General features: G+C 38.4%; 1 protein-coding gene across 2 annotated transcripts in view; it reads right to left on the minus strand.

Annotated features, from left to right (window-relative positions):
• Window positions 1-27,814, minus strand: part of NRXN3 (neurexin 3) — a 960,107-nt gene that overhangs the window by 244,206 nt on the left and 688,087 nt on the right. For both annotated transcript variants that reach the window (XM_085317601.1, XM_085317600.1), the window contains one exon: window positions 12,776-12,957. In XM_085317601.1, coding sequence (XP_085173727.1) covers window positions 12,776-12,957 — 182 coding nt within the window. The remainder of the gene's footprint in view (window positions 1-12,775; window positions 12,958-27,814) is intronic.

The following is a 27,814-nucleotide window of genomic DNA, read 5'->3' on the forward strand; positions in this document are numbered from 1 at the left end:
ATATTAATTTTATATCACTTTTTATCCCACATTCCCACTCTGAGGAAGCTTTACTTGCAGATAACTTCTGATTACTTTTGGGACTGTTAACACCGTAAGTACTCTTTATATACAGTTTCAGGAAAGGCTGGCCCATTTTAGATATTAACTTGTATTTCCTTGTCGGATTTTTGAGAAATGCATATTTCAGCCTTGCTTCTAAAGGGATCGTACTCTCCCCATCATCCCTGGATTTTGAAAACTACAGTCTCCTCCTGTACACTAATATAGAGTTTTCTCAGTTTGGCACTTTTCCAGGATATCACACGTCACGTCACCAAGTTTGCAGAAACTCCTCTTGCAGTATAAAAGTTGATGTAGAAACTGGCAAGATGTTTGCCCACACAGCTCTAGAACAATTACACTATATTCAGAAGCATAGGTTAAAATTATATGCTATGCTTATTCATACTAGTCTTATCCATGTTTATATAAGTCYGTCAGTCAAATGAGACATGAATAACAAAGAAATCCAACAACAAAAAGTTATCAGGGTTGTAATCTAAGTAATCAAGTAATCTAAGATTAATTTATGTTGCACATCCTTACAATGGTACATTTCTGAGTACATTGTCCACATTCTATTAACGAACAGCTCTAACGCAGGAAGGGAAGCAGGAGCTCACAGATCGTGAGAAGCAGCACAAACCCAGTTCAGCATGAGGCAGCAAAGCACCTCTCAAGATTACATTTGCAGTCTGAGGCAAAGACCTATAGTGTCTTCGTCTACTTCTATCCTTTAAAAAAAATAAATAAAAAAACAAAAAACAAATCCCATCATACTCAAGTCTCTGGACCTAATTTATACATCCAAGAGAGTGCATTTGACAGTGAAGTGGACCAGAGGCACTTTAGTCCAGGGAATGTAAGCTGAGAGTGCCAAATTACACAGGGAGTCATTTTCTTCCTTCTAATTTTAGCCCAGTGACAAGAACATTTTTCTCCATTTTCATTCTTYCATTTGGCAAAAATATACTTACCTTGAAGGGAAGCAATACCACGAGGCATAACACTGAACAAAAATGGAAAGCAATAACCTCATCAGAGAGCACAGCTGCAGATGAATTCACCTTGCACCTTATTTGCCTGGTTTCACAACCTGAATCCTGCTCCAGGCAGGAGACACCAAGATTTTTTTATTTTTTTTTAAATAAGTCATTGTACTACAGTCCAAAAAAAAAAAAAAAAAAGGCACCAAACAACGCTAAGCAGCTAAAGCTGTCTGTATTGACTACCTCAAATGCATTCTTTTGACCAGGTCTTGCCTGGGTGATAGAAGCAGCTTCCAGATTCCCAAACCTCTTTTCTCATCAGCAGTTCTGAGAAGGCTCATTTTCCCAGGGAAAGGTGGCCTTTAACACATGAGCACATGCATTCAAGTACAAAAAATACGATGATTCTGTTAGAGCCTAAGTTCAAATTTTTCCCCAGCATTGAAGAAATCACCAGCTACCCCACTCCAGTAAAGAAATGTAAGTAACTTGCTAACAAAAAGCTCTTGTGGTAGGAGGGAGATAGGAAGCTGGTAAGCAGGAAAAAACATTGGGCAGCTGGTCAGAAAATGCTGAGACACACAGCCAAAACAGACCAGTCTTTGAGTGCACTGCTTCAACATGTAACAAGGCATTGCCCTCTGTCCTCAAAGAGGAGGCCTTATCCTTCAGTGCAGCGTCTCACATTACAACTGATGTCTTTTCAATTATCTCAAAGGTCAAACTTACCAAGCTGCATCTCTCAGATTTGGAAGCACATTAATAACCATCATGGGAACCACTTTGAGGCTCCAGACTACATATCACAAAATTTCTTCTCCGATACAAGTTTTTATAAACTGAGCCAATATGTCATCTAATATGTCAGAGTTTATCATTTCTTAGATTGACAACAGAAACCAGAAGACTGCCCATTTCCTTTCTAACCTAGCATTGATCATTTCACATCAGCTGCCACTGAGAGCCTGGAATATACAAGTGCTCAAAGAATTATGTAAAAAGTGTTTAAGCCATGACACAAGTTTCCTTCCAGTGGGTTGTCCTAAGTCATTGGCTGAGAATGTGATCTTTAAATTGAGTGCACTTTACTGTTGTAAAAGGATTTTACAACACATAGTTAACTAAGATCGTGTAGATAATTTCCCAAGTACCCAGAAGATCTTAAGCATGAACTGAGCAGTTTCATTTTTACAGCACTGATATCAAATAATGTAAGATCCAGATACATCATTAAAAGACATTTGCACACTAACAGAGATATTTTCATTAAAAAAACTGTTTTGCTTAATTTGAAATAGATTTCAAGGGATTAAGTACACATACTAGAATAAAGTAGTAATGCAGTAGAGCAGGACAGCAAGAAAGTGATATTATTTAACCAACCATTATAAGCAGGAGGTGAGTTTTGTCAGGGAAGCTAAAAGCAAGAAAGAAATGTGGCCTTAGCTSTTGACTTGGGTTTTGACTGTTTTGTGGCTAACATACTGTCCACAGCCACAGAATGCTTCCCTTGGAGTGGAGAACAAATCAAGTTCTGTTCCAGATTGGACTGTAAATAGATATACATACACCTGGCTGTCATTTGATGGCCATTGATGCCTCCTCTCCAAGAACTTGAAAAACTCTAGCCAGCAAAAAAAGTGACTTAAAGGACTAGGACTTTAAAAAAGGTCTTTGTATTCTCTAACCTTCAGATGCCTCCTGAAATGACGCAAGAGTCACACTCCTTGCTTTTCTATACTATTCCACTGAAAAATAACAGCACTGATTTATCTCACTGGTTAAGCTACAGCAAGAAGTGTTGAGAAGGGATACTAAGGTGGGACAGATAGCTCATTTTCTAAGAGACATTACATGATGTGTGCAGGCACAGTGGTGGCTCTCCACAAGCCAGCTTTAGTCTATAGCAAAGTAGCTAGGCTTATCTGGTGCTGTAGCTGAATAACTAACTCCTCCTAAAAAGAGCTATAATGCTTCTGTACTTGAATTTAACATTAAGTCTGCTTGTAGCTGCAACATGTGAACTTAGATGTTTGAGTTGGCACTAGCCCTGGCATAGCCTCAAAACATCCCACTATGCTACACATGCAGCTTAAAGGAGCACTGGGAGGAGTCATTGGCACAAAGAATACAATTACTCTGTCAGTGCAGCTGACAGCTGATCTGTTAAGGCTAGAAAAGATGAAGCCATGATACCTACAAAGGGCAGGGGACTGGTCTTGGTGACCCAGCCAGTTCCTTAAAATTGTAATTTTTTTTCTCCTAAACCCATCAATCAAAGTGGAGATCATTTGGCTGGGGGTGGGTGGGGGGAGATCATCTCCTTTTAGAAACTGAGATAGCTTGTAGCAATTACTGTGACTTTATTTGACTTGGTTAAGATTTAAGGAAATATGAGAAGCCACAACCTCCTTTCCTCCTYCACAGAAAGGGGGAACAGAAGACACAAATGCAGTTCAAGGGCTCACAGAAAACCATGAGAGCTACATTTATACAGCCAAGAATTGAGAAGCCCCACAAATGTACAGAGGACATTTCATAAAATTCTTCAAAGTACCAACAAAGAAAGAGAATTATTCAGTCTCACAACAGGACAGAATCAGTAAGATAGAATTTTTCCTGTGATATCATGTCAGATATATATATATATATGTATTTTTAGCATAACAGAACAATAGACTAAGATTCCTCTTTCTAAAGCTGTGAGGGTGCAAAACCAAGTCCTAATGGTGATCTGATGCTATAATTCTACAGAACAATCATCTGTGGCAAGCTGTTGACAGTCCCAACTTCCCATGATGTTGGGGGCTGACAGAGCACCTCAGAGAGGAATCTCAACACACCATAAGTGAACCCTATAGTGTGTAAACTTACAGGCTCAACATGAGCAGACTGCCTGATTAAAGAATTTTTCCTGCCCTGACTCTTCAGCACAATCACACCACCACCACCCAGAAAACAGCACCTCTGGGAAACTCACTTTTCTCCCTCGACTCCTCCAGCTAAATAAGAAGAGCGCTTCTTGGCCAAATATGCCAGTAACCACTCACAACACAGCAGTTAAGAATCCCCCGTTCTTTCTCTGTGATGTCCAAATCATGACACAAGCTGGTCTGTAGTCACTACTGGAAGGCTGTATCAACCTCTCTTCATTATCTATTATGTTGGAGGTACATTTACTTCAGTCTGAAATGCTGTACCTTGCATTGCTCACTTGAACTATGCCAAAAGCTCATTGCAGTGAGGGCCTAGTCCCTCTAAATATACTTGGGTTACATTATATCCTCTATAAAAGAATCACCTGCAGATAGCGTGCAACTTTGTACAAAGTCATGTTAGAGATGAACCTAAAGCAGACTACAGAACTCAGATTAGATCCTCTCCCCCTAAAACAAGGGAAGTGGGTACAAGTTAGAGAATTTCATCACTATATCCAGTCAAAATAGTATACTACAAGCACAATATGGTTCCCGAGAGAACTGATCAACTCCATCTCTTTACTATGATGCTATTCAGCCTTTAAGAGTTTTACATGATCCAAAAACTGAAATTCTGTATGCACTACTGGCTTTCAGATGAGGTGTCCAAAAATAGAGTAAGAGAGACATAAGACAGCAAAGAAATCTCAGTATAAGATACTTTTATCATGCTTAGTGATTTCCGTTACCCAGCTTCTAGAGAACTGCACTCCTGACATCAGTAATTAACAAAAATAAAGAATAAGCTAATACAAAAGCTGCACACAATGGAAGTGAATCTAGACATTCAGAGCTAGTAATACATCTAGTGATCAAGTACAGGCAAAAAACATACTCAGTCAATGCTTTACGCATCATGCTGGCCCAGATTATACCAGTCACATGAGGTAGTTTAAGCAATTTACAGCCTACAGAAAGAGATAAACAAAGTACCAGGAGTTTAAATGTAGCAGAAAAAAAGACATGGCAAAATATTTAAAAGCACTTTCATACTACATAAGCTTTACTTCAACTGAGTTTCAGACTGTGCTTGTAGTCTCCCCCATCCCACTTTTTCATAAAGAAATGGAAGAAGAAAATGCCCAAGTTGCATATTTAACATAAAAGCCTTTCAAACCAGCAGGAAACTTTCAGTTCAATCATGCTTTATGTACTGAAAGGTTAACTAAAGAGAGAAGCTTATTAGCACAAATAATATCATTCCAAGCTTCAAAACCAACAACACAGGCACTAATCAAGTTCAGGCTCCAACAGCATTTGCTTGAAAAAAAAAAAAAACACACACACACACACAACACCACTCAGGACCAACTATATGGCAGCAGGAAATGCTGAGGGCAATAGCAGGAGATGATGTAGACCATAACAGTTTTCCAAGAGAGCTACTCTCTCCAGTAGTTGGTATTCAATCACTCTTTCATGATAGAAAAAGAAACGCTGAGGCGCACTAATCTCAGAAGTGATGAATAACCAGAGTCACCCAGCTCTCATTCTCATGCTATACCTGTAGGCACATCATTTCATCTTGATATGTTAATTTTCTTATTCTATAAGGCTGTTCATATGTATCTTTTGAAGAGATTGTGAGAATTAAATAGATATTTTGAAAGGAAATAGGTCTTAAGAGATTAAAATAATTATTGAGGCAATGTTTCTGAGCAAGTATTGTGCCCCAATGTCTTGAAAGCTCAGTCAGTGAAGATCTCATGGCTACATTTGTAAGAGCCTGGATGTTAGAATTCTAGCCAAGCTCCAATTCAGTGCACTTTCCTCTCTGAATCATCACTTAAGATCCATGAAGAATGAAGAGGCAGCATTTTCATTTATTTCCCATATAAAACTGTTAGTGACTGGCCCTTCATGTCTTAAGGGACAGCAGAGTTTTACTCCAGAACTGGCTGCACTTTAATGATCAAGTTAGCTTTTCTCTGCCTCTAAGAATGGGTCATAGTGCAAACACATTACACGTTGTTTGTGCTAGATCAAATCTGTATTTCAGTAGTAAAAATCAGTATTATGTTTCTGTTTAAGATGCTCTTTCTAGACGCTTAATGGAGAAACAATTCATTTCACTGTAGCTGATGTGATAGCAAATAGTTGTTAACCTCTCATGAGAAGATTGCATCAGATATCAAGTCGGGGTAAGTTAAATTGACAACTGCCCTTGCTTAATTGCTTTTGAGTAGTTCTCTCTCTGAATTGGCAATGAGTTATCATACCCTGCTGCTATCCATTACCATCAAGATTAAGAATTTTTCGATGCAACCATAGAAAAGGTGAAAAAGGCTTTTATTAAAGTAGATTTAATTTAGAATCTATTAGTGAAATTTATCCAAGCATACAGAAGTAAGATGGGTTAGTATGAATATGCTTGTAAATTTGGTGCTTCTTGTAAAGGAGAAGATGTACATCTTACCAACTGTTAGTAGAGAGTCTGCAAGTACGAAAGATTTTAGCCTGATTTTAAATGAACACTAAAAACCTCAAGACTTATCTCAACCCTCAGGCTTTGGATAGTTCAAGGAAATAACTTCACTGGAGTTTCTCCTGGTTTCTCAGTTTGACCTCATCAAAAAGCCCAGATGACTTCACTTTCTTGTAATTAACATTTGAAGAAAAACATCATGAAATGCAAAATCTACATTTTCCCTGGATGGAAACAAGTTCTAATGTTTCCTTGATATTATGATATATAGCAAAGCTCTGCATGAAGTCTTCTACATAAACATTATAATCACAGGAGAGATTAAATATTATATCAAATGCAGTATTTGCTTACATAGTATGCAAAAATTGAAAATATTTATTGTAATTCAGGGTCTTTGGATAAATACTGCACATGGCTCCAAGATCTGATCATTTAATATATAATATTGAGTCATGAAACTACAGCAAGTCTCGAGAAAAACTTTCACATAGTAAACCAGTTTTAAACTTCAGAATCCATTTTAAACAGAAGCTTTATACTCAGGAATGAATCCCTCCCACATTAGCAAGTTTGTTATAATTTTTAGGAGCATAGTTTTTATTTCTGGACTTCTACCAAAGTGTAACACACTAGCTTTGCTACACACACAACACTGAAGTAGGCAGGATTTCTTTCCCCCTGCTGCCCTCTCCTCTCAAAGTACAGTTAATTCTGCTCACTACACCGAAGTATGATCTTATTACTACACACCAGTTTCCTTGATGAGGCAGCAAACCCCTGTCTCTGGAAAACCAAAAGCTGCTGAGTTTAATTATAAAACTTACAAAACTTAAAGATGTGCATAAAACTACTCACACTATTTYCCCCCATTGATTCTTCCTCTATCTTCCCCAGCTCTTAATTTTCACTCTTATCCACCTGAACTTGGCTGGCCTGCACAGCTGAAGCCCCAAGGTTATTTTCAGATTTGTGACTCTAATCAGGCTAACTTGCAGCCCAACTTGCAATTTGACCATTCATGATARAATTGCCCTAACAGCTCTTCCTACCATACATCAGATCAGCTTTATGACCTTCAGTAACAACAGCGAGAGCATCAGAATCTCCACATAAACCATCAGAAAGTGAGATGAATTCCTGTATCAAAGCACTGAGCTTCCATACTGCTTGAATAGAGCTAGGGATCTAAAAAAAAATTCATTATCTTTAGCCACATGACATCAATATGCTATTTCTTATACTGTTGCATTCAGCTATACATATATATTCATTCATCCATCTGGTGGAGCCACTGGCAGCTAAGCAGGGACTGCAGCACAAAAAGTTACTAAGATCACTTGAGGAGGCACAGTACCAAGCCAGGCCAGCCAGACTGGCACATGGAGGAAAGAGGCCACAAAGGTTTCTTCTCCACTCCTGCTCTCATACTACAGACATTTTTTTCCCCAAGAGCTAACTGATTAAAAAAACATTTCTATGCATAATGTGAACTCATTCGGAAACATTAAAAACTAATTTTTAGGCACCCTTTTGAAATAAAAGCAGCAGTAACAACAACACTTTTAAAAGCAGTTTTGAAAAACTGTAGATCAATTTTTTCCCTTTCAAATTAATTTTCCTTTACTTGCTCTTCTGCGTTCTAGGAAAGAGTAAATGTGGCATGCAAATACAAACACATAGGGTGCTGCAGATCCAAAGAGTTTAGAAAAGGACAGGATAAGATTCTGGGGGCATTTTGGGACAGGATTCTTGRGTGTTTAAACTGTACAGTGCTATCAAAAAGAAAGAAAACCACAAAGAATTTCTAGCAATTTGCACCAGCTGACAAAATGGCCACCAAACATGTATACCTCAAATTTGAAGCTCATTCAGATACAGCTGCTGGTGAGCAAGATAATAATGGCTAAGTTATATATGTTTGCCATGGTCTCTCATGCTATAAATCTGACATAATTGGTAAGCAATTATCTTATGTTCCTTCTGCATGCACAGCCTAAATTATGCTAATCTCTTTGCACAAGTGTTCTCAGAGTACTTGGTCAGGAACAAAGGCTTCCTTCCAGCCACAGGCTGTTACATAGCACATGGCTTTGCTGATGTTGCATGTCCTTTCTCAACTGTTTTCTTAAGAAGTTCCAGCCTTCCTCTGTGCTATTCTAGGCCCATCATCCAATAATACAAAGACGTTTTTCAGCAGCTCACAGACATACAGCCTTTTGAAAGCTTAAAATATTTAGCTGCTGTTGCATCTCCTACCTGTAGAGCTTTGATTCATTTGATCCAGAAAAAAAAACCAGGAAGGGCTACAATTTCAAGGCTAGATTTAAGAGGAATCTTTTCTGTTTATTCAAAAACAGATTTCTTGATTCACTGAGGTTTATCTTTCAATTTATAGCTATAAAAATTCCATAGGAAAAAGGGGGACCAAGTTAATCTCTAATGTCATTTCACCATTCTCAACGGAATATCTTCAATAACTTAGTAGACATCATTAAAACAGTCATGAAAAGAGCCAAGTGGAATATACAGGAACTAACAGTACTGAGAAATTCACCCCTACTGCACATGCCACAACTTGCAGTACAAAGATGGCAAAAGGATTTGCATCTATTCAAACACCAGTTTCATGCCTTTGGATAGGGTTTCTGTAAAGTATCTTTGTTACTCTCACTACCAATATACTGATATTTTGCCTGTTTTCTTGCCTTTTAGTATTAAATTATATGTTAACCTTGTTTTTCAACTATTTCCCCCTTCTCCAGACAAGCCACAATGCTTAGCACTGTTTTGTCCTTTTGTGAGCAAGTTCAAGGAATTACCACCCATTAACTGGTAAATACCTTTCTGTCTAAGGAAAAGTAGTAATTGACTGTATGCATGCTGCTAACCTGCTTCACTGCTAATTAACGCAGATATACTAATTTCTGTCATCAATAAAAGAAATTAAACCAAACTAGGATGCAAGTCTCTGCTTAAGATGACTGCCATTCTATGAGAAAAGTAAGATGCAACTTACAATTTCTATTTATCAATATACATAGTTGTAGAAAGGAAGTAAGCACTTGTAACATGCTCTACGTGACCCTCAGAAGTCAAGTTTGCAGGAATCTCTGCCTGCCAGAGAGCYTAAGTTACCTCATGCCACTAGAGGACAGAAGGGCCACCCCAGCCTCTGTAGCTCCAGCACTGTCTAGTCCATACAGTTCAAGTGGGAAACCTGCTCTGCTGCACGCAGTGAAGATTGTGCTGGGAAGACAGGATACTTGTTAAGGTACCACATTGCATTTGCCACATCTTACATGGCAATATAACAAGATATATCTTGTTAATAACACAAATTTTAGGTTAAAATAACTGGATATTTAAAAGCAAACATTAATATAACTTCCACAAAAGTCACAGCTACAAATGTTTAGAAGATATCCTCTTGAGAACAGTCAAGTTTCCAAGTGTTTGTGCGTATGATAATCCTCAGGCTGTGCCTGTGAAAGGCACCTTATTTGGAAGTCAGAGAACTCATCTATAACAGAAAACTTCAGTTAGGTAGTTTTAACACATGAATAATTTCAGAAGACCTGTAGAGTGCACCCTCAGGTACAGTCCAATCTCAAATTGTCCCTAGATTTTTGTCTTCATGGCATATGTTAGCTCTTCAGACATTCTATACCTCCTGCTCTTTTAAAACTTCTAATGATCCAGAAAAATCTCCTATTTTGCTCCAGAACTCATTTGAATTCCCTTCCTTACTTGGTAGGTAGGCTGGCCATTCTTGCTCATTAGTTATTTCACTTCCTAGCTAGGCAAACATGTTATACTATACTCAGCCAGTAAGTAAACAGCCTTTCCTGCTCAGTCCCATTTAGCCATGTTAACTCTAACTCAGGGAAGACTGGCTTTTTCTTACAGGTATTACTTCAGAATCAGCATGTTCTAGGACTTCAGGTGCAGCCCAGTGCTAAGTGATAGATCTCCATTAGCTTAAGATCACTTGAGCAAAACTCCCCAAATTCACTAGGATTTTGTCTAAGCCTAGAGTTCACTTTCTACACACAACTCAAACTGGACCTGTGTCACTTCCTYACAACCCCACTCTGAAGAGCCAGAGGTGAGGTGATAGTTTACAATAAGCATCTGGTTGAATGACAGCAGAATAAAGCAGCAGTGTGCATGGGTGGGTGATCTATGTTGCTGTAGTCATCAAAAGCAGAATATCCATCATAACCAGCAGCTGTCTTCCCCTCTTCATTTGTTCTCTGCAAGGATTTTTGCATGTTGTAAATCATGAAACAGAAGCCACGGAAGCATAAGTTGAATGAAACTACAGAAACATTTGATCACAACTCAAACGTGTAGTCTCTTAAGCATCCATTGCACAAGGTAATTTTCTGGTACAGGTTTGGACTTAGTGCTCCAAGTTGTCTGAAAAATCTCATAAGGGGGGAATTTGATGCTGTTATAAGTGTTCCCATTCTACCTGCTACAGTTAGTGCTGTTCACACAAACACCTCATACTTCACATGCCACGTTGATCTGGATGGTATGCCATCCATTTTCGCTAGGCTGCCAGCTTATATCTCACTATAAATCTGAAAACAGCTTCAGATGTTGTGATTTCTTTGTCATATAGAACAGATGCCTTAGTTTATAAGTTTCTACGATGTCTAAAAGACTCATAATTAAAAGATGAATCTAAACAGATCTATAAATAAAGGAAGTAAAAAAAAATGTTATTGAGATCTTTCTACACTTTGAATCTTACAGACAGAAAGAGATTATAATGAACACTCCAGAGCATATATGGCATCCAAAACGTATGAGACAGCATTTGGGAATGCCTGTTRGCAGAGCAAAAGCCACTTTCACAACTTTTTAAGTGACATTAGATCTTGTTAAACTTTAATAAGTATAGACTATTTGTAATGTATAGTGAGTAAGTATAGTAAGACTATACACTAAGACTTTTGGATTACATTTTAATTCAGTGATGCAGAGAATTGGCTTTTGCCATCTCTCATTACCAATACAACACCCAAGTGTAAGGAAGTCAGAATTCAGAAAGTAGCATCAAAAAAGTATCAAAAGAAAGCTCCTGAAAAAGTCAAGTTGCTAAATTTATGTAAATATAACATTAACACTGTTCATCTTTGCTTTAATACATTTCCCCCCCACTTCCTCCTCCAAGTGTTTAATACACACCAAACATGACATTGTCACATCTACAGTATTCTTCCCCCCCAAATAAAGAAAGCAGTATATATATATGTATATATACATACAGGGGGCAGGGGGAGGAGAGGAGGAACTACAAACTAAATAACTGTAAATATCACAAAAAGAAAGAAACTAGAAGTGGTGATAGCCTAATGGTTCACAACCATATTTGAACCAACTCAAATCTTAATTTTAAATGGTTTAATTTTTAGTTTTATCCTAAACAGTAATAAGTTCTAGCTCTAACCTTTGCTTCAAAACCATGCTGCAATATATCAAGTGCTTCAGTGAGATTCTGAATATCTTCAATTCCTTTAAAAGTCAACGGCATTCACATTAGGTCCATATGTTAACCACTGGCATTCCTCCTATTTACATATACTTTATCTAAGTGTGTGTCAAACAAACAGCTCCGGAGCTCATACAAATCCTGTCCCTATCCCCCACTCTACTGTGAATTAAGACATAAAACACTGGACATATATTACAAATACTACAGAACAATTTATTAGAAGATTATGATGTTAATTTTGTTTAAAAAGGAAAATGAACAACCAACCACACCCCCACACCTCCTAACCTAATTTCTAGTCCTAGTCTTCCATTTTTCTCAAAAAATTCCATTGTCTCCCTAAAACCACCTATAGCTAAGTTTACCTAATCAAATAAATAAATAAAACGAAACAACAAACAAACCACACAGCAATACTCAGACCAACTCTTTCACATCATGTGAAAGCCCAGTCAATTCTCATTTAACCTTTGAGGCAAGAAGAGTTAATTCTCTATTTCATTCTTTTCTTTCCGACAAGAGTAATACTCCACAGATTGACTGTCATGAAATATTTCTATTTTCAAATAAATCTTACTGCTATTGAATCCCACAGGACTTACTGTACTCCCCCACCTCCCACTTGGTTCCATGTGTATTCCATTCAGCCAGATCTACAAAGCCATGAAGAACTACTTCACTTCTTTACCTAAACAGATTAATTTGGTAAGTGCTGAAGATACTGGAAGCACAAAGTAGGAAACAAATGCTATTTTATAACAATGATTTTCTTCAAATCCAGATTTAGTTAACAGAAATTCAGGTCCGGCACAGACATGAACCTATCTGTACTCACTATGTGAAGCTGCAGAAAATCACCAAGCCCAGGCGCACTGTCAATCCGAACAAGGATGCCATCCTTCACTGTTGTACTGAAGCCCACAGCAAGACGATCTGTCCTTGTGCTTGGTCTGTCATTAGCTGGCCAGGTGTACAAGATGAGACCTCCACTCTTCCCAAAAATATATGTGGCACCAGCTACAAAACAGAAAACCAAACAAGAATGCATTAATTCACTATTTTATTTATTTCCCCAAACTAGTAGTAATGTTATGGCTTCCAAAAGGGACATAAGCAAGTAAACTCTTACACTAAGAGTGCTGAAATTACAGCCAGGCTGACAGTGGATACAGTAGCCACTGACAGTGAATAGAGAAGTTACTAGAAAAAATAACAGATTATATGACAGATCTCTGTTTCCAGACCCTGCTAGGTAATAGAAGGATTTTAGTATGCATTGTTCTCTCCTATGTTGTGACAAATGACACTGAGCTCTTCTTGATATTGGAAATGATTCTTTATCTGCTTTAAGACACACATGAAACGGAGATTTAGACTGCCCTCTCCATCTCATATGCATTCTTCCTTCTACAAACTGGCAAAGTTTTTTGCAGGGCCAGAGTAATGGCTCTAGAACATGAGATACTAACAAAAAGACATGAAGACAAGACAACTTTTATCATACAAACAATATCTGTTCCTTTATCATTAGCCTCCTAGCCCTAGATCCAGCAGAAAACAACATGATTATTTTTTTTTTAAGGAAAGTTTATCATTAAAATGAGCATGGACTCTAGACTGATACAAATACTTTCAGTAATGAATTTAAGTGCGTATGCATGTTATTCAAAACATCCTCATGTTCCTATATGCATAACAGCAGGGGAACCACAAGCAAGTCAAGTCACTCAAGACAGGTTCACTGTACATATCCTGCTGAACCACATTTCAGGTGGGAGTTCCTAAATAAATACAAAGAAGCATTTGAGATAAGACAAGCAAACAGCACATCAGGAATACATGATTTCATCAGATCTAATATCTGCCTAGACAATTCTGTAATACACTGCTTAAAACATTCAAAAAAGACACTACAACTCCTCTTCTCTCTCCCAAAAGAAAAATTCACTAACCACTATACAGCCAACATGAAAACCCATGCCTTTCAGAAGCATAGGATGCAAAAGGAATATTTGACAACTCTCCTTGACACTGGCCTTGCCTTCAACCAAATACTATCCAGAGTGGGAGACCTTCCTTTTCCTGAACACTTCTTAAGATTTCAGTATGTCTAATCTACATATTTCCAGTAACATTTATTTTCATATTTAGCCTGGGAATGCATTCCTTGATCTTACTTTTAAGAACACCACCAAACCTCACCAGAGGAATTATTGACTCACAGGAGGAAGCAGAGAACAGTGTTCAGAATTCAGAGTTTCATTCTTGCTCAGAGTTAGGAGTAGGATTTTATCTGAGCTTCTTGTAAACCATGGCTAAAAGACATGGTAAGTAGCATTACTGTCGTAGACCCAGAAGGCACAGGCAGGTCAGAAACAACATCGCATCCTGATGCCTCAGCCACTGGCTCTCTCAGCTCTTTTTACAACAGGTCACAAGCTGTAACAGTAAGTAGAAACACCCATCACTGCACCAGGCATAAGATACCTGTAGAAAGTACAGGGGAAGCTGTGTGCATTTTCCAGCTTAACTTAAGCTACAACCAGTGCTGATTTCTCTTTCTCATTAACCAGTAAAATCAAGTAACTCAGAACAGACTATGTATAGTTGGATACAGAAACAGGTTAGATTATATCTAGGTCACTTTTATGCTTGCCTACAAAGCCACAGCTCCAGTCAAGCTCTTTACAACCTGAATTCCAAATAGATACTATACAACTAATACAAATAATTGACACACTTAAGATGCTTCCTCTGGAAATCTCAGTACACATTATCAAGACAGATGGTAATATTCAGGCCATAGAAGGCAAGTGATTTGTGAACAGCTGACATAATGAGAGAGTGAAAATGAATCCATATTTCCTACCTTTTAGGTCTAGGTATATCCACCAGAATGTACCTTCAGTAAATTCAAACAAATGTGTCTGAAATCAGGATTAGACAGGAAATGTCACTCAAATTTTGAATTAATAAGAGCACACTGGCATACTGGAACAGTGAATATACATCACTTATGTTCAGAAAGGTTAGTTCTAGAGACTGTACTCAATTTCTTAATTCAGTTTGAGAAATTAAGATAGAGGATGCAAGACAATTGCAAAATATGTAGAAAGGGCTCCCCTCCCCCTTTTAAAATAAAAACAGCTCCTCTAGTAAATCTGCAATTTTCTCAAATCAGTTAGAGATGATTGGATAGTGAATTATCCATGGCTTCCCTTCATGCACAGATATTTCAAACAGCCTACTATGAACTACATCAGAAACCACTTCCTTCAGCTTATTAGTTTGTTGTGCATTGCATTATACTTTGCTATGTCTTTCTTAGTCTGCAAGGTAAAACAACATGAGTTTACTCATTACTGATGGCCTCCTGGATTAAAACCCACTTTACAAAAGTATTCCTACAGGAATTGCAGAATCCTCCCTTTTTTTTTGTACTGGATATTGGGCCTTCAGCAGTAAAGATGAGCTAGGAAGAGAATTCTTCACTATTTATAAAGACAATTGCTTTACCTCTTACCTACCATCTAGCTGCAGGCAGAGCATGTCAGAGCTCCTGCGAGCATCAATTAGAGCCAATTATATCTTCATAGACCTGTCACGAGATTTAATCGTTTAACAAAGCCCATTTTCTCCTCACAGAGCACTGCTTGGGAATGGGTGGGTATATTTACAGTGCATCAGTAAAGTTTTTCTGAAATAGGAATAAAATAGTCACTCCACACAGAATATGCAAGATAAGGAGATACTAAGAGAGATCATTATGTAAAAGAAAATGAATAATCAGAATCACTATCACATTGTAACCACACTGAAAAAAACCCCACTGACTGAAAATGTTTACACTTGACTGTAGCACCCATGAGTTTATGGAGTTTAAAGCCTTAAGAGAACTGAACAGGACAAATAGTAAAATTACAGCCTTGGACTTCACAAGCAAAGATTTTGCCTTCTTTAAAACTCAAAAAGGTCCTGACATTTTTACTTAGTTGACCCCACTTTAAGCTGAGGAGGATGATCAGGCTGCAGTCTCCCTCCAGAGGTTCCTTCCAATCATAATTATTCTACGAGTCCACAAAATGTCACAAAGAAAAGCTAGGTACTGGTTTAACTGAAGCATTCATCAGCTTTTTTCTTTTTTTTTCTTTTTTAAAAAGAAAGAAAAATTAAAGTCTGTTCAACTTGAGACTTTCTCTATGCAGAAGTTCTTCCCCACTCAGCTGTGAAAAGTCCCAACTCCCATATTCCATAATAGAAGAGTTAAGTAATAAGTAAATAATATAAATATGTAAAACCTCCTAGTGAGTTAAGAAATATTTAGTTGAAGATACCACCTCCACCTACAATTTTTAATCAGTTTACATGATAATTATTGCCCAAAGTCTTTCCCCTAAAAAAAACAAAAACAAACAAAAAAAATAGAAAACAGAAAACAATGTTAAGGGAGAATATCCTTTAATCAACACAAAACTGCTATATCCTGCCTAAAACTAATCTTGTAAAGCAGTAGTCTGTAGTCTGCCACATTTGGACAAAATATAACTTCTTTTGTGCCTTAAGGATCCTTTGAATCTCCTCACATCATTTAAAAATCCTCTCAATTTGCATCTACTAAGTCATCAACCGTCCATTTTTGTCTCAGCTACACTAACTCTAACATGCAACAGTTTCACTATGATCAGAAAAATGCAACATTTGACAAGTATTGTAAGACTTCCATGCACAAACACTTAACTGGAGCAACTGTGCACGGATATACCTATGTGCATAGTACTCTACAAACGCTTCAAAGAAAAAGTACCTTTTTAACATGAACATTACAAGGAAATCAGGACAGCTGAAAAGCTAGTTAGTTACCTGGGTTAACACAAACAACATTTCTTACCAGGGTTTTTTGTGACAATATATAGACCTGATCATGCTGGTAATTCACCAGAGAATATGAAGAATATAAACCTAATAACAACATCTTTCTACCTAAAATTACATGCAAGATACATGGCAGGTACCTTTCCCTCAGTTATATCTTTATATTTTTACATACGATTCCAAAATAAGTGCATCTGATCCTGTTTACTCCTTAACATTTTTGCAAGGGGATGGAAACTTTTACATTTACTAATGAGGGGACAAATAACCACAGACCCATAGAATGGGTAAGGTTGGAAGGGACCTCTGGAGTCTAATCCTCAAATGAGTGGCCCATACAGGGATTAAACCCGTGACCTTAGCATTGTTAGCACCACACCTTAGATGACATGCAATTTTTAAATTCGAAGACTTGGGAGTATACAAGCAGAGTAACTTTATGGCATTATCCTTACTCATTGCTAGGTTATTTGGATTTTTTTTTATGGCTACTTTATGGTGTTACTATATATTTTCTGCTTAGTCCAGTAGTTCTGATGAGTCACTTGGTATACTTCATACAAGTGCAAAAGTTCTATCTTATTTATTAATAATCATGACCTTCTGCTTTCAAACAAGAAAAGGAAACAGCTAAAGGAAAGCCTGCAACAATGACATTTTGTTGTTCTTAGGGTTTTGGGAAAGAACATAAATTTAGCTTATTTTCAAGCAGTATTTTTCAAAGGATGCAGTCAGTAGTACCTCATAAGTGATTACGGGTAATTATTGGAGTGAAATAAGACCCAATCCACATCATGAAGGAGACCCTGATAATAACTATACTTTGCAGCCCTTTAAAGGGACAATTACATGACAATCTCAACAGTTTCTGCAGATTTTAAGACTCCTAAAGTCTCAGTAAGGCTGAAGTTCTGACAAACTCAAACATGAAAAATAAGGGTGACCCTTATGTCATAGTATATGAGCTGCAGAATCCAGGAACAATTTCCATCACTGGGAAAGGCACTAGTAAGAGAATGCAAATTAGAAATACAAAGAATGAGGCATACTATCTGCAGAAACTCTGTAAAGATATGAAATTTGCTCTAGCAGGAATCATCATTATATATTTAGGTAATGTAAAAGTAACTCCCAGGCTCATCGTAGAGCATGCTATTCTGCTCTACTACCAAGCCAAGATGGACAAAGCAACCAATTTTTGTTCTAATAGAAGACAGATGAACTAGATTGGAGACTTTACCCAAGTTAGGTCTGAGGAAAGCCTGAAAGGAGCCTTCCATTTTTTGACAAATATTTCTATGCCTCAAAGCAGTAAATGGAAGTAAATCAGATTAATCAGACCACTGTCCCAAGGATTAAGGTCTCTCCAATATGTTCACAGCTTAAGGTGAATTTCTGCATATTTGACCACTCAGTTTCCAGTCAGAACAACAGTTTCACAGCTCTGCAGGCCTTAATCCTGCCAGACAGTTCAACATGTTGTTTATGCTAGCTACACTCTTGAGAAAGGAGACATGCTTTGAACACCAATTCTAGGAATCAGTTAAAGCAAACAATACAAGTTGCACAAACTAAAAAGGAGCACCTGGATTTTTCACAAATTGTTTCTGACTTTATATTGCTTTTCAAAAGTTTACCATGCAGGAACACAGATAAGACATCAGCTGGTACCAGTACATTGTCAAAAATATGTGCACTGACAGAGTAAAAAGCAAAGCTTGACAGTTGTTTGCTAATTCATTCCTTCTGGCACATCAAACATGCTTCAAATCCTATAATGGATTTTGTTTGGAGTATAAGAATGATAAAAGAATATATTTCAGAACAGTCAGATACATCAACAGTGTCCAAACGCATGAAGTGCACTAAGTGTGCTGAAAACAGGTAAAATTTATATCTAGCTTTGCAATAAACTGCAGAATAACATGGACAATTTGAGTGACTTTGTTACTTGAAATTTGAAATGAGCCAACTCTAGGGGTGCTGAAATTTCTATATTATCTAAAAAAGTCCTAGTAGGCATTTCCAATTTCTAGCTTCTGAGACAAATGATTTTCTTTAATCATTTCCATGAGTATTACCCAATAAATGCACCATAAGTTTCACTGCTTTACTAGATATAACATCTCAAGCCACTCATACGTATTGGAAAAAAAAAATCCTTGCTAAACATTACCATGCCAAAAAAAAAAAAAAAGTATTCTTAAAGTTATGCCTGCATAAAACATCCTCATAGGGAAAGCTACTCTCAAGTGAATCTGAATTTTATAAACCACTCAACTGTATGAGTTACTATTACCAAATAAATTGATAATTAAGAAAAACAACAATTGATCAAAAAAGTAGTGATCTGACTGACTTTTTAAGTCTTCAAAATGGTTTTAAAAGAAAGTGAGACATTAACAGGTATGAAGCAGTGTGCCAGCCCCTTTCTTTTGCCCTCCCATATCTGCCCAGGCATCACAGCCTCCACAGCAGTTATTTTTTGCTTGTCCTGTTGTGAGCTGTCATTCCAAACTCTTAAATTCAAATGCAATGTTTCTCCAATTTTATTTAACTCCTCCTCTTCCTTTCTCAGTTCATATCACACTAAATCAAAGATTTTTTTTCCTTAGACATAATGATAGGTCTGAATCTGAACATAAACCAGGACTTCAAAGGAAAAAAAAAGACAGACTAGAGTAAAACATCAACATCTCCTATGTATATACTCCTGCAAACATATATGTCAATGCACCTGCATTATGTTTGGAGTGGCCTACAAAATCAGGATACCCAAGGATGCCTTTGATTTACTATGACTTGATCACATACATTGATCACATTCTGCATTAGGTATTGCCAGCAGGTCGAGGGAGGTGATCCTGCCCCTCTACTCAGCCCTGGAGAGGCCTCATCTTGAGTACAGCATCCAGTTCTGGGCTCCCCAGGACAAGAGAGACATGGAGCTACTGGAGAGAGTCCATCWTCAGGCTACAAAGATGATCAGAGGGCTGGAGCATCTGCCCTATGAGGAACGGCTGCAAGACCTGGGCTCTGTAGCCTGGAGAAGAGAAGACTGAGAAGGGATCTTATCAATGTGTGTAAGTATCTGAAGGGAGGGTGTCAGGGGGATGGGGACAAACTCTTTTCAGTTTTCCCATGCAAAGGGACTAGAGGCAGTGAGCACAAACTGAACCACAGGAAGTTCTGCCTGAACGTGAGTTGGAATTTCTTCCCTTTGAGAGCGACAGAGCACTGGAAGAGGTTGTTGAGAGAGGTTGTGGAGTCTCCTTCTCTCAAGATCTTCAAAGCCCAGCTGGATGCAACCCTGTCTAACATTCTGTAGGTGCAGGGGGTTTGAACTAGATGATCTCCAGAGGTCCCTTCCAACCTTATCTATTCTGATTCTATTAAAAAAAAAAAAAAAAGAAAAAAGAAACCTAGCCAAAATTAGGTGCCAGTAATCAGAATTAAAGCTTTATTATTTTCTCCTCAACCCTCCCCTCTTGGTACTTGACATAGGTCACGTAAGCATGGCGCTTGCACATCTGTACCACTAGTCCTGCTCTTTCCCCATCTCACATTAAAAAGAAAGGTCTATTAGTGTAAAGACCTACTTGATAAGAAAAAAGCTTGAAAAGGGTTTTAGAGGAACTAATTACTGTCTTCTGCATTTGGCCTCTCCAAAGAACCCATCCAAGAAGCAAAGACAAATCTGACACTTTTTATGGAATGACTGCTGAAACATCCTTTTATTCACCAAGAGCTTCAAATTGCCTAAGAACAAAGCCCTGAAAAATGCAAAGCTTCCAGTCTAATCCTTGAAGAGTAAGATTCTTTGCTCAAAAGAGTTTTCCTTTCATGAAAGGAAAACCATTGACAAACCCTCCAAGATCCAGACTGATCACCACTCTCATCTTATGCTCCCTCAAAAAGCTGATATTCCTTGAAACTAAACTGAAATTCCTTCCCAGCTTTAAAATTTGAAGGAGCTTCTCCTATACAAAAAGGAGGAGGAGTTAGGAAAACTGCAAGACTCACAAAATGAAAGCAGCAGTTCAGGTCATCCTTGTTTTCACTGCTTTTTTTTCATTACAGCATCCTCTCAGTATGTGTGCATAAACCAAAAACTGCACTGGACAAAATGCTACTGCTTATTAGTTACACTGCATTAAAGATATCTGAAGAGGGAAAAATGGAGATAGGAAGAAAGTGTTTTTGCTAGACAGTTCAAGATAGAGGGATCTGTAGTTTGACTACATACTAAATCCACAACCCTAGGAAGGTTGATTTCTTTCTGAAATCTGTATTTGCCATGGGGCAAGTGACCAACACAGGGATGTTGATCATCTCCTCAGAAGCAACTACTAAAATGGACTGAAGATGACCACAGGCTTACCAACTTAAACTTAACAGATTTCAGTTACAGTTCAGTTACATAAAAATTTGTTATAGTGGTACAGACAAGGATCCAGCTAGTCCACTGTCACTTCTGTGCCAGCCCAACATAGATACCCAGGGAAGACAGTAGAGGAAATGTATTTCCTTCAAGTACTCATCTTTTCAGCAGTTGTCTGAGCCTTTATGTGCTTTGTTTAGACAATAATCCCAAACACATCTTATTTCCAAGCACTTACCCAGCCTCCTCTTTAATCTATTTTAAAGTTCTGCATTGTGAAGCTATAAAGGTCCACAAGGACAATTCCTCCAGGTCTTTTCCATGTGCCATAGGCCATAAAAAGTATTCCATAATAAATGCACTTCTCATAACAMACACATAACTTTCATTTCAGAAGGACAAAATACTTCAACCACAATGCACTAGCAGAGATTAAAAACAGCCAGATGCTACAACAGAAATAAGGAGTTTGCTGGGTAGAAGTGCCCAGAAAACCTGCAGGGGACACAGAGAGGAACAAATGATGTAAAACAGAAGAATCAAAGTGAAAGCAAGCTAGCAGATGCATGTTTTTAAGACACACAATATGCCTCTACCAAGTAAGACGATCAAAACTTCCTCCAGAGACAGAACAGTTCCAGTCAGTAGGTCCAGACCTCTACCTACTGAAGGACAAACCTAAACAAAATGACATCTACTGAATTCAAGACAACATCAAGCTTGTCTTTTAAGTCAAATAAGGCTGCATAACTGTAATTGAAAATTGCATCCTGATCACAAAAGACTGTTTTATCCAAATAAGCATTGTTAGGAGAACATGGCTGCTGTGATACCACTCCGTAATAAAGGGAAAGATGACTACAATCCAGATTACTTTAGACCAAAGCTTTCAATAGTTACTGCGATCCTTGCAGGACAAGTTTAGGAGTGCATGTATTGGGGACCATGTTATCTACGAGTCAGACACTTTATTAGGTGCAACTGTGATTGCACCTCAGTAGAGGGAGATGGAAGTACTTTTTAGTTGTATCCTACTGCCAAAGAGCTGGAGTCTGAACATGAGTTTTTATTTGTTAGTGCTTCCTGATAAAAGGGTCTGCAGAAAGGATGTCCTTGGAGTATCCCAGAAGGCAGAATACCAGAAAGCAGTACTCAGACTGCCAGAAGCACAGCTTTCAGAGCTCATTTGGGGCCTAGATGAAGAATAGGGATGTTAGTTCACCACTGGAGTTTTACAGAACTTTAACGGTAACAAAATGGCCTAGATACAGCTCAGGACAGATGCAGACCAGCTTGCTACTGTTGATCTCAGTCTATTCAAGTCTCTTGCAAATAATCCCTCTCTCTCTAGTCTTGATCCTTAAACTCATTCAATTAAAAACAAAGCACAAAACTGCTGTTCCTTCAGTTTTGGTTAGTAACTTCAAGTTTAGGAAACATAACACCTTAAGGGACCAGCTTGCACACTATTTTTTCCCTGTCCTCAAAAGGAAGTAATTCTTCATTCTTCTTTATACATCTGTTTGTTCCTTATTCATATGTATTAATAATAGAAAACGCAACTTACATTTATTGTCTTCACAGCAGAAGATCAAAACCCAATTTTCAGGCTTGAGTACTTCTTAAAAAATTGAGCAAAAGTTATTGGCCATTAGATATTCTCCAGAGCTACAGAAGGTAGCAGGTTTGCTCAATCTCATAGCCAAGTCAGCAGCAGAGCTAGGAATAGGAAGCAGGCTTTCAAAAGACCTTCAAACCTTTTGCTAACCTTTAGGATTCTGCTTTGAATCAGAAACATGCTTTTCAAGTGAATTTCCTGTTCAATCACCATTTGTTATACCTTGGCTCACATAAGAGCAGTCTCCAAGTACACAAACTTGATTCAAGTAAAACTAAATGGGAAGGTACAACCCAGCTGTTAATAGGTGATCAGCACATACCACCAAACTAGAGCTAACCCAAAGTAAAGCCTTAGAAGAAAAATGCATACCTCAGGTCCTTAGTACCAAATTTCACTCCAAAAACCTACTCTTACTGTATCACAATACTTGTTAGCATAGGCAAAGCCCTGTCTTTTATGACTGCATAAGGCTGCTTCGGTCTATTTGATGAAAACTAAATCCAGAATTCTCAGCTTTTTGACCTCGCATCAAATACCACATCATCCCTCACAAACACTGGAATGCCAGTAACACAAAGAAATGCATATTTAGAAGCTTGCTGTTCCAAGAACTCTCTAAACTTGCCCAAGGTCACACAGAGCAAGTCTTTGACACTGTCTCTGCTGAACAAGTTAATCACTATCTTTCCTCCCCTCTCTTAGAAGGGTATCAAAAGCTAACAAGATGATCTTAAATTATTCTATAAGCGATACACAGCTTCTCTTGCCATAGTTTTCCCTTTTTGCAATCATGAAAGGAAAGTCTCCACTAAGAGAGGTGCACCTATGTGAGTATTATACAGGCGAAGTAAAAGACAAGTGTGATGGTTGTTTAAAATCATTCTCACCATGAAGTGCCCATTCTTTAGTCTCTTATGACATTCATGAATGATGCAGAGGGCTAGCATGATGAATGCAGAGCAATTCCAACTGACAGTTACTTTTAGAAAATTTATATTATTTCCTCCACTCCCAGGACAAGAGGGCTCTTGAGCTGAGTTATCATTCATTCCATGAGAGAATTTACAGTCTTGCCAGCAACTCCTTACATCTTATACTCTGTAAAGCATTTATTTTGATATACTGATTGTGATTATTCAAGAACAACTGTATCTGAAAGAAAGTCAGCAGGAAGGTGGGGGGTAGGGGGGGAGAGGGTATGGAGAAAAGCATGACTGAATAATTAGCTCACTTTGACCTGAAACTTAGCCCTTAGCCAGTTTGCTTATGTCTTTGGTATCAGTTAAATCCTAGCATCCTCTATATCCTAATTACAGACATCTGGGACAAGAGACACATCTAATCTCATGCCTGGCAAGGCAAAAAAAAAAAAGCTGTAAACAACAAGCTAGTCTTTTCTGAGCATTTCACTAGAAAGCTCCTTTGCCATGCATCAGCTTTCATGCTACACTGGAGTGGCCAACATCTTTCAGCAACTTGCACCAGCAGCACAGGCAGTAAGGGCTCCTGCATGGGATTCACTGGCAGAGGTGCCTCTGGATCCCACCTGGAGAAGCAGAGCAAAACAACTGGGTAATAACACAGCCTTAGCAACAATGGGTGACTAAGGTATTCCCACTGCCACAAAGAACACATCGCAGCTAAATGAGGATTATGCACATAAGGCATTCTAGCCTTACAAAACCAACAGTTAACACTTCTTCCCTCTGGCACAGATCGCCAGGGGCTCTTAAGGCTTTGATACTAACTCCCTTTTCAAAAGTGAGTTTGTATCAAAATTGCTTCCTGAGAGATTTAGCAGTTACAGTCTAGATTTAAAATGCACCACCATTATCTTTGATCACATGCAGCAATATCCTCACCTTTGTGGCAAGGCCCAGTAAAAGGCCAGTAGGCTGCTCAAACTGATCAAGTGATCATAGTGATTGCCCTATACTTGATTCTGAAAGTATTAGGTGACTTTAGGCACAGCCCTGGCATAATGGTAACTTATTAGTGATATTACAGATAATAATCACAGATCCTCACAGAGAGCACTATTTTTACTTATATACATGCCTTTACTTACATAATTTAAAGTATGCTTTAATTTTTTTTTCTCTCCTATCTACAGTATTTGACCTCAAATGGCTTGGCATTCTGATACTTGAAGAGGGCTTATATAAGCTACCAGCAGTAATTTACCCTGTTCACCTTTAAAATACATCTGTCATCATACAGCGTTAAGGCAGACATTTGCATAGCACCTGTCCCCCTGAAGATAGGGAGAAGGGACTTTTTAGAGCAGTGAGTGAAGCAGGTTATTTAAGGGGTTTTGCTAAGAGATTTTAGAGAGAAAAGTTCAATTAACAAGGCTGAAGGAACAGCTAAAAACAAGTAGATCACCACTCTTTACCTTACTTCCTACTCTCATTGAGAAACATTCATTGATAAAAGTTTCCTTCATTCAAATATTTCAAGTGTATACTCACCCCAACCTCCAAGCACTGACAATCAGTATTTTAGTTTCAGCTTAGAGCTGGCCAGTGGCAGTTACACAACACAGTCCCAATGAAGTATTTAATTACTAAATCATTTCACTGGGAGATAAGAATGGAAGAATGCTCTTTCTGGTACAACTTCCAGGGTGCCAAAGGCACACAATTTCACAGAAAGCTCAGTTCTATGCTTTCTGAGGGGGGAAGAAAAAAGTCTCTCAAATAAGCTGCAAAAATAAATCCCAGTATATCCTTCTTCTCTTCTGTGCTGGAAGTGCAAACTACTGACTTGACTCCTGCTGTTTCATGCCTTTCACACACTTTAATAATACAGAGGATTTGTTCTTCATCCTTTCATCTTTAGGTCTGGAATGCCTCATAAGCCCCAAGCTAAGGGTCACTTATTCCTCCTCATGCTGTACTACTCCAATCCTATAGAGCTCGATAACTGACAGTTAAAAAGCATGGAAGTAGCAAAGTAGTCAGGGTTCCTGACTTCTTTGAAGGTGGAGATGAACTTTCCATAAACCCTAGATTTTCAGACTTCCTTCTCAATGAGATAAAAATAAACAAACAAAAATTGGTCCAAGATGAAAAGCAACTTCCAGCATCTACACCTTGCATTGAATGGGCAGCACTGAATAGTGTGTACACAGCTCAGCTACTAGAAGCCTCATATCCCATTCAAAAAGAGAGCTCATATAGCCCTTCTCATCAGAAAGGCCTAGAAATGGAGAATCAACGAATAATTAGAAGTAATCTCTAGAAGTTATCTAGTTTATCTCTCCTCTAACTCAAAGCAGGGCCAATAAGTTCAGGTTGCTCAAGATCTTGTCCAGTCAAACTACCAAAGCCCTCAAGGAATAATATTTACCACAGCTTGTGCCAGTGTTTAGCCACCCTATATTAAAATCAATTTCCCATATTCCAACCCATGCCTGCTGCTTCTTGTCCTGTCACTTGTCCTTGTCCTGTCATCTAAGTCTGTCCGTTTTCTTTATAATCTCCTAATTGGGCAGTAAAGGACTACAGTAACATGTTTCCCCTCTCTTTCCTCTAAGGGTTAAGCAACCCTTCTCCTAGTCTCTCCTAATATTTCACATTCTCCAGCTTCTCATCATCTTGGTGGCCCTCTACTAGACTTTCTCCAGTAGCAACATCTGTCTCATCTTGGAAAGGACAAACTTAGGTACAGTATCCATATGTAGTCTCAGAAGCGCTCATTAGAAAGAATCTACTCCATCAACCTCTTGCCTGTACTCTTGCTAAKACAGATCACTGAAGCTGGCCAACTTTGCTGCACACTAAGTTCCATTTGATTCATTCAGATTGGTTGTACACCTTTTCTACAAAGCCAGTTTCCATTCAGTCAGCTGCCGGTTTGTCTTGATGCACAGKCATTCTCCATTCCAGATACGTGACTCAGCATTTGGCTTTGCTGAACTTAATGAGACTCATGTTGGCCCATTCCTCCAACCTGTTGGGGTACTTCTAAATAGTAGCCCTGCCCTCCAGCATATCAGCTACTCCTCTCTGTTTGTTGCCATCCACAAGTTTACTGAGAGCACTCTGTCTCGTTACCGCAGTTATGAATAAAGACATTAAACAGTACTTGTACCAGCAGCAATCCCTGAGACACATCACTAGTCAACAGATACCTGCTGGACTTCAGCTTAAATGCTGCATCTAAAGGCTGTGACTAGTGGCACAATTTCCCAACCACCTTATAGTCTGCTTACTCAGCCAGTATCTCAGTCTGTGAAAGACTGTTTCAAAGGCTTTGTTGAAGCCAAAGTTAAAAAAAAAAAAAAAAAAAAAAAAATCACTGCACTCTCCTTGTCTACCAAGTCAGTCTTACTGTAGACAGCAACAAGGTCAGTCAGGCACAGCTAGCCCTTTTTAAGTCAACATGGGCTCTTCCCAGTAGCCTTTTTGGTTTTTTATGTGCTTGAAAGAAGCTTCTAGGAAAATTGGCTCTGTACTCTTCCCAGAAACTGAAGTTCAGCTGACTGGTCTGTAGCTCCCCAGAGTTTCCTCTTTGCCTTCCTTGAAGATACACAACTTTTGCCTTTTTCCAATGATATCATCTAATTAGTAACATTTTTACTCTCTATTTTACTTATGTTCTGAGTATCTTACACCTCTTCACTACATTCCATGAAGATTAGAGCCCTGTGCTGTCACGCAGTTCTCAGGTCCTAATACTTCTTCTATCCTAGGAAATGTTTCCTACCGTGAAAAGAATCTCCCAGAACTGTTGAAGTTGGAAGAGACTGCTGGAGACCATCTTAGCACCCTCCCTTCAGATATTTATACACATTGATAAGATCCCATTTTCTCTTCTCCAGGCTAAACAGGCCCAGATCTTGCAGTCATTTCTTACAGGGCAGTCATCCAGTCATCTTCATTCATGAAGCTACTGGAGAGAGCCCAGCACAGGGCTACAAAGATGATCAGAGGGCTGGAGCGCCTGCCCTATGAGGAAAGGCTGCAAGACCTGAGCCTCTTTAGCCTGGGGAAGAG

This window comes from Rhea americana, unplaced genomic scaffold, assembly GCF_003343005.1.
Source record: "Rhea americana isolate MKP2758 unplaced genomic scaffold, rheAme1 scaffold_5, whole genome shotgun sequence".
Classification (NCBI taxonomy): Eukaryota; Metazoa; Chordata; class Aves; order Rheiformes; family Rheidae; genus Rhea; species Rhea americana.